At 40.2% G+C, this 8155-nt stretch overlaps 1 protein-coding gene across 1 annotated transcript; it reads left to right on the forward strand.

Annotated features, from left to right (window-relative positions):
* The first annotated feature begins 719 nt into the window (after positions 1–719).
* On the forward strand, positions 720–6771 carry LOC136528302 (26S proteasome regulatory subunit 6A homolog). Its single transcript, XM_066521247.1, has 9 exons — positions 720–947; positions 1078–1194; positions 2118–2225; positions 2991–3182; positions 3346–3537; positions 5578–5696; positions 5904–6111; positions 6223–6363; positions 6540–6771. Exons 1-9 carry the CDS (start codon positions 810–812, stop codon positions 6615–6617), a joined length of 1293 nt encoding a protein of 430 aa, XP_066377344.1. The 5' UTR covers positions 720–809; the 3' UTR covers positions 6618–6771.
* The last annotated feature ends 1384 nt before the right edge of the window (positions 6772–8155 follow it).

An 8155-nucleotide genomic window follows, 5' to 3' on the forward strand; every position in this document is an offset into this window, starting at 1 on the left:
TGGTCTAAACCAAACCATTTTAAATTAGACTAAATTAAAATACTATCAACATGTATAACTTTAATAAATATACTATAAAAATATATTTAATGGATCTAATGATATTTATTTGGAACTATCATAAATAGTATTCCATTCACTATAAATTATGAGACATTTTAGTTCTTCTAAGAAATAATATCTTTTATCGCACACTTAGCGATATACTATCGGTCTATTCGCTGGTTGATTTCTGGGCTAATAAGCCCGGCTGGTGCTGATTTGTTGTGAAACTAATAAGCGAACAGGCTGTATGTCTAGTTATATAATATAAAAATAAATAAAAGTCAGAATATCTTATAATTTGAACGGTAGAGTAGTACTCCCTCCGGTTTCCTAAAGAATATTGTTTTGACAGCGACACGGTCTCCAAAAACAACTTTGACTATTACTTTTTACTATAAAATATTTATAAAATATAGTTTCTATATATATTTATGAAACTACATTTCGAGATAAATCTACCTACATCATTTTTATTTTTTAAAACATAACTAATTTTTTTATTTATAATCAAAATTTAAAATATTTAACTTAAGACAGCTTTGAAACGACATTGTTTATGAAATCGGAGGGAGTATATATTTTTATGAATTTTGATTAAACTTTGACTTCGAAGGCCAGACCTGATACAACTTTTATATACGGAGGAGTATACAGCCACGCTTTGGCTCGCGAAAGAAAAACGCAGAACAAACCGAACTCTCTCGTTCTCGCTACTCGCGTCTTCTCGTCGACAGCTCCAACTCCGAAACCCTACTCCGCCGGCGATGTCGTCATCCGGCGCCCCGGCCCCGGCGGCGGCGATGGCTGTGGACGACGCGGAGGACGACCAGCTCGCCTCCATGTCCACGGAGGACATCATCCGGGCCTCCCGCCTCCTCGACAACGAGACCCGTGTCCTCAAGGTGAGCGAGCCCAATCCTAGATCAGATCCCCGCGTGCTGTCCCCGCGGCTTTGTAATCCTCGTTCGTTCGGCGTTAGGGTTTTGCGTCTGATCCGTGGGGTTTGTTTGGTTTTTCTCCTGCGGCACACAGGACGAGTTGCAGCGGACAAACCTGGAGTTGGAGTCGTTCAAGGAGAAGATTAAGGAAAACCAGGAGAAAATTAAGCTCAACAAGCAGCTGCCTTACCTCGTCGGCAACATCGTTGAGGTTCAGTTTCCTTCCACTCTGTAAATTCCCTCCGTGTGGTTGTTATCTTGGGTTAATTTGAGGCCAGGGAAGTGAATGAGTGAAAATGATTTGGTCTATTATCTCATAATTTGGTGTGATAGCATACTTATAGAACTGCTTGTGCTATTATATTGTGTTTGTCCCCTTATAATTCATGTTAGATTAGATCTTCATACCCACCACGGCCACACTTAATTTGGAACAGAACACAAGGTCCTCTTGTGCAGCCACTTCAAATTAATTAGGGTTGTTTGTCTTTGTACATCAGTGATTCTTTAATTTGAGTAACTGTGGTCTGGTTAGGAATCCAGTCATTCAGAAACTCGGAACTTGATAACTGGTTTGTTTCAACTACCTTAGCTTTCAAAATTTCCAATCTCCGAGACGTGAGATACAATATTTTGAAGATTTGTTGGCGTTATAGATTCTGTGGAGCTATCTCACGTCTTAAATGAACCCTGACATGTATTATTGTAACTTACTGTGCTGCACTCCTCGTCCTTTAGAGATGATGATAACTATGGGTGTGTTTGGCAGTGAGAAACGTTTCAGATTCTCAGTAGGATTACTAGAATCGCTTCGCCAAACGCCACAAAGAGAGAAATGTTTTTGGGAGAATCACTTGGAACCCATTCTCGTTTTTGTAGTAGTCCAAAAAACCATTCTCCTAATTTTAGTTCTAGTTTCAAGAATCCAACGAGCTAGCCAAACAGTTCTACGAAGTGATTCTAATTCATCAGAGCAACATTTTTGAAGGGAATATGGATCCAAAACATTTCAATGAGAATCTGGAACCCTGCCATTCCTTATTATTTGGTATTTGTCAGGCAGGGTGCCTGTACATCATTTTTTTGTTTATGGGTTACTCACATATGGTTTGCCCTTTTCTTCAACTGTTTTAGATCTTGGAAATGAACCATGAGGATGAAGCTGAGGAGGATGGTGCTAACATTGATTTAGACACACAAAGGAAAGGAAAATGTGTTGTTCTGAAGACCTCCACAAGACAAGTGAGCAATCTATTCTCTGCTCATCAGGGTCATGTCTTTTTCTGTTCTCTCTTTTTTTTCTTGTGTCCATATACTGTATGCAATCCACTTTCTAAATCTTTGACCACTAATATGCATACAGTGAAGATTTATCACATGAAAATATAGTACAGTAGATTCTATATCAAAAGTACAACCAACATTTTGTTGTTGCTAACGCACATGTGAAAAAGGTAGTCAAGGGGGGTATGTATTGGGTACCCAGGATAATAGTCATATAAGACATTTGGGTTATGTTTGTACTACTTTTGATCCAGATACTCAGTTTTTGTTTTAAATCATAACTCATTAGGTATTGACGTGTTGTCATGTCTGACCTGAATAACAACTTTATGGCTGTAATGGTTCTGGTTTACGGGTTATTCCAGTAAAGAATTGTATACTGTAAAGCGAAATATGTTAAAGCAGTCATAATTGGCCAAGTCTTTTTTTGCTAAAGAAACAGTTCTGTAATATGCTTGCCCCCAGCTGTCACATTGTGCTGTTAATACAACATCTTTTCTTCTGTGTTCACCTGCCTGAGCTTGCAGGTGTGGCCGTATGGGATTGTGTATAGTTTACTTTGTCTTAATTCCTATTCTTCCACATCTCCTGTCAAATCATGGTTGATAATTTAAAGCAACGAAATATTTTATGAACTACCTTTTATGTATGGTCATGACTCTTGAGTTTAAGGAATCAAACTCACCGCTGCAAAATCTTCGTTTCTTGTCTTGATGATTGCAGACTATATTCCTTCCTGTTGTTGGGCTAGTGGACCCTGATAAGCTAAAGCCTGGTGATCTGGTAGGAGTCAATAAAGATAGCTACCTTATACTAGATACGTTGCCATCAGAGTATGATTCACGAGTGAAGGCAATGGAGGTTGATGAAAAGCCAACTGAAGATTATAATGACATTGGAGGTCTTGAAAAGCAGGTATTTTACTGAGTGAATGTTGAAACTTTGTTAGTTCCCTATTTATCAAATTGCTCTTTAGGAAATGAGCTGGTAAGTTGCATCAGTCTTACATAAGAAATGAATAATGTACTGTTGCTTATGTATTACTTGTATCCTTTGAATCTTATGTGCTCGAATTTAGATTCAAGAGCTTGTAGAGGCAATTGTACTGCCCATGACACATAAAGACCGGTTCCAGAAGTTGGGTATTCGTCCTCCAAAAGGAGTTCTTTTGTATGGACCGCCAGGAACTGGCAAGACACTCATGGCGCGTGCATGTGCTGCACAAACGAATGCAACGTTTCTGAAATTAGCTGGTCCACAACTTGTGCAGGTAATCAGTTTACTTGAGAAGTTTTGTTCCCTTTCCTTTTTTTTATGTGTTTGTTATATCGCTGCGCCTGCAGTCTTTTCAATGATAAGATTTTTTTATCTGACATGAATCCTGTCGTACACTGCTGCCCCATTTCATGTTACCATATCTATATTTCAACTTCTGTTCCTCTTTGTTCATTCCTGGAGTTATTGTTGGCTTTCTGCATAGCTTCATTATTTCATTGCATCATCCTGGTTAATTTCCTTTTTTATGTACATGAATATTTTTTTTGTTCTTTTCAGTTTCCATTTCAGAGAGTACTGTTATTTGTTGGTTTCAGTTGTCACCTGTACCGTAGCATTGGTCTTAAAGCAATATTTCCTTTTGCCAAGGTTCTCAGAAGCAAGTTTGGAATGTCTTAGTGCTTTCTACCTTCTGAACATAGTTTGTTAACTTGTCTAGGGCCAGTGCGTTCCTGAATGTCAAGTTTTTTGTACATACCATATTGTTACTGTTGAGGAAATTGGATATATGGATTTCACCTTTCTGTTATTATGGAGTTTGTCAGTTCAAAGTGTCTTTGTTGAAGTTTAGGCCCTGTTTGGTTGAGCTGTGGCTGTGGGAAAAAGCTGCTGTGGGCTGTGAGCTGTGGAAAAGCTGCTGTGGGCTGTGAGCTGTAGAAAAGCTGAAAGCTGTTTGGTTAAACAAGTATAAAATATACCTTTTATCTTTATCTCTCTTGAAACAACTATGGAAGAGCTTTTTATTCCACCAATTTCGAAAAGCAGAAAGCCAAAAGCCAAAAGCAGGGTCAACCCAGCTTTCAAAAATGAACTACGGAAAAGCAGCTGCTTCTGAAAAAGCACCCTCCAAAAGCAGCCCCTTTGGTTGGGCTTTTGGCTTTTGGGGCCAAAAGCCAAAGCCAAAAGCCCAACCAAACAGGGCCTTAGTCAGTTATATGACACACTTGATGAATTGTCAGGATTTTGTAGACCATTCGTTGTCTCTATATTGTATAATTGGATTTGGAAATAAAAATTGCATTGGTTTAACTAAAATATTAGTCTATTGTATGACTAACACTGAAACGAAAGCTAGGCGGGAGTAAATATGAAACTAGAGTTATGACGGCAGACCCTTGAGTCTAAAGGTTTTAGATTGAGCAGAACTAAAACCGAATACATGAGATGCGACTTTGGCGGAGTTGTACAGGAGGAGGGAGATGTGAGTTTGGAAGGTCAAGTAGTGCCTAAGAAGGATACCTTTCGGTATCTGGGATCGATGCTACAGAGGGATGAGGATATTGATGCGGACGTTAGCCATAGAATCAAAGCAGGGTGGATCAAGTGGCGACAAGCTTGTGGCATTCTCTATGACAAGAGGGTACCACAAAGGCTAAAAGACAAGTTTTATAGAACGGCGATTAGACCGGCTATGTTGTATGGAGCAGAATGTTGGCCTACAAAGATTCGACATGTTCAACAACTGAGTGTTGTAGAAATGCGTATGTTGCGATGGATTTGCACTCAGACAAGAATGGACCGAGTTCGGAACGATGATATACGTGATCGCCTAGAGATAGCACCAATTGAAGAAAAGCTTGTCCAACATCGGTTGAGGTGGTTTGGCCATGTCTAAAGGAGAACCTCCAGAGGCACCAGTGCATTGTGGAGTCCTAAGCCAAGCTAATAATATGAGGAGAGATAGAGGAAGACCGAAATTGACATGGGGGAAGGCAATAAAAAGATATTTGAAAGCTTGGGATATACCTAGAGATCTATGTTTGAATAGGAGTACTTGGAAAGCAGCTATTTAAGTGGCTGAACCGTGACTTGGGGCTCTTGGTGGGTTTCAACTCTAGCCTACCCCAACTTGCTTGGGACTGAAAGGCTATGTTGTTGTTGTTGTTGTTGTATGACTAACACTGACCATTTGGAGCATTTTCATTGAAGACATTGGAGATATTGCTTTGCCATGCAAAATCTGTTTATTCTGATGTTATCTTGAGCATAGTTTATACTTTCGAGTAGGGTAGTAACAGTGCTCTTGCTGGTTCAGATGTTTATTGGTGATGGAGCAAAGCTTGTACGGGATGCGTTCCAGCTTGCCAAAGAGAAGGCTCCTTGTATTATATTTATTGATGAGATAGATGCCATTGGCACCAAGCGTTTTGATAGGTATGTCTTTTATGACATTTCAGCCCTTGCACGGTTTTATTCTTGTTTTGGCTGATGATACTCTTTATGAGATGAAAATGTTAATCGGCTGCACAGGATCACAGAAAGGAGAACACTTTATATGTTTCAATTTAGTGTAAACAAATCATTCTTATTGCGAAGAAGCATATCTGATGTACGCTCCATAATTTTGTTCTCTTGGTACAGTGAAGTTAGCGGTGATAGAGAAGTTCAGCGAACTATGTTGGAATTACTGAATCAACTGGATGGATTCAGCAGCGATGAGAGAATAAAGGTCATAGCTGCAACGAACCGAGCTGACATCCTTGACCCTGCTCTGATGCGATCTGGACGGTTGGACCGAAAGATTGAATTCCCTCACCCATCTGAAGAAGCAAGAGCTAGAATCTTGCAAGTTGGTCTCCACAACTTATGTTCAATTTGCTGAAGTTTATCAATGAATGATGTTTTTGCTTTACTCAGTAGGCCATTTACCAACTAATGTGTTCTGTATGGTGCTCTGTAGATTCATTCAAGGAAAATGAATGTAAATCCCGATGTCAACTTTGAAGAATTGGCTCGTTCAACAGATGACTTCAACGGAGCACAGCTAAAGGCAGTTTGTGTAGAAGCTGGTATGCTCGCTCTACGGCGCGATGCTACAGAGGTGAGCCTTCCGCTCCTCCATATGTACAATTCCATTATATTTGCTTTGCAAATGTGGTAGCACCACAATCCCTTACATCGATAGATGGAGGATGACATCTGTAGGTTGATTATTGCCTTATTTATTTATATTTTTGTGATGATTGTGATCTCCTAACCTGATGTTTGCTTGCACAGGTAACTCACGAGGACTTCAATGAAGGAATCGTACAGGTCCAGGCGAAGAAAAAGTCAAGCTTGAACTACTATGCTTAAGCTATATGCAAAAATATATGGACCACAAGTTGTTTGTAACACTACTGTATGGATGATCGAAGCTACGTTTTTACGTTTGCTTTGAGATGCAAGTTTTTAACATTATCTCAAGATTTTTATTCAGCCTCAGGCTCCCCAGAAAACTGTTTGCTTACCATCTGTGTTGTGAGCGTGAGTTTATGAATCGAATGATATGTTGTACTAGCGCATTCTAGGTGTGGTGCAACATATCATTCGATAACACCATACCTAGAGAGTTGGTGTTTGATGCACTTCCATATCTTCTTGAGTGTCCCGACAACTTACTGGAATGAGCCAATGAGAAGTAGAAAACTACCGCAAGCTTTTGCTTTCAGAATACACACTCCCTCCATCCTAATTTGTAAGCCGTTCTTGAGGTTTTAGCAGAGATTAAGGTAAGGTGTAGATAGTCACTTCTGCCCCTCTGCCAATAAAGTTAATGTAGGCAATTTGCGGGTGACAGCTAGCATATGAAGACAATTTCAAATAAAGTACATGAAGCTATGAAGACAATTTCAAATAAAGTACATGAAGCAATTACACATACGCACACCAACAATTTCAAATCTCTCTCTCAAACGAAACCTCCAATCTCTCTTAGAAACGCAACCTCCGATTTCAAATTTCTCTCGGAGCATCTTCCCGCCAGTGCCAGGAAGCCATCGCGCCGGCGCGAGATCCACTTCTTCACGTCTGGCCACTCGCCGGTGTGCCTAGCTCACCAGCGCTGGCCACCCAGCCTCACTGGATTTGTAGCAGAATTAGAGCTACGTGATCACCAGGTGAGCTCCCCAAGCCTGATCACCCCCGTCCAGCTGACCTCCCTCTAGTTCTCTGCATCCAAGCCAACTCATCAAATGTTGCATCATCTACATCAACGGGTGTGAAATTGAGCAATTCATCTAAGATGGCAGAAACTGTTTTGCTAGACCTTAATTGTACACCTCCAGAAGACTCAGACAGTGGAATCATACCTGGAGAAGGCAATTTTGCAGCCCACGAGGATGCCAACACTCTAGCTCAAGATCAAGGTGGTGACTCTGTTGCTGCAGGTATAAGTTCTGCATCTGCCTCTTCCTCGCTCCTCTATTGGCAGGCTTGATGTGTTAAAAATATGCTTGAATATGACTGATGAGTTAGAAATGTTGATCTAGCCAACAAATACAAATCCAATATGCTCGTGGCTAAATAACATCATCATGTTGTCCATTTTCTTGTGCTCTTATAAAAATAGCAAGTTGGCTTATCCATGAGTGAGTTCTGAATAGCATGTTGGCATGTTGTTGATTAAATCTTTTAGTTGTTCAATGTCATAAATTAAAAAAAACCATTAATCTGAATCAACCTAATTTTCAGACAGCAGAATCATACCTGGAGAAGGCGATTCTGCAGCCCACGAGGATGCCAACACTCTAGCTGAAGATCAAGGTGGTGACTCTGTTGCTGCAGGTATAAGTTCTGCATCTACCTCTTCCTGGCTCCTCTATTGGCAGGCTTATGTGTTAAAAATATGCTGG

This window comes from Miscanthus floridulus, chromosome 19, assembly GCF_019320115.1.
Source record: "Miscanthus floridulus cultivar M001 chromosome 19, ASM1932011v1, whole genome shotgun sequence".
NCBI classification, from domain to species: domain Eukaryota; kingdom Viridiplantae; phylum Streptophyta; class Magnoliopsida; order Poales; family Poaceae; genus Miscanthus; species Miscanthus floridulus.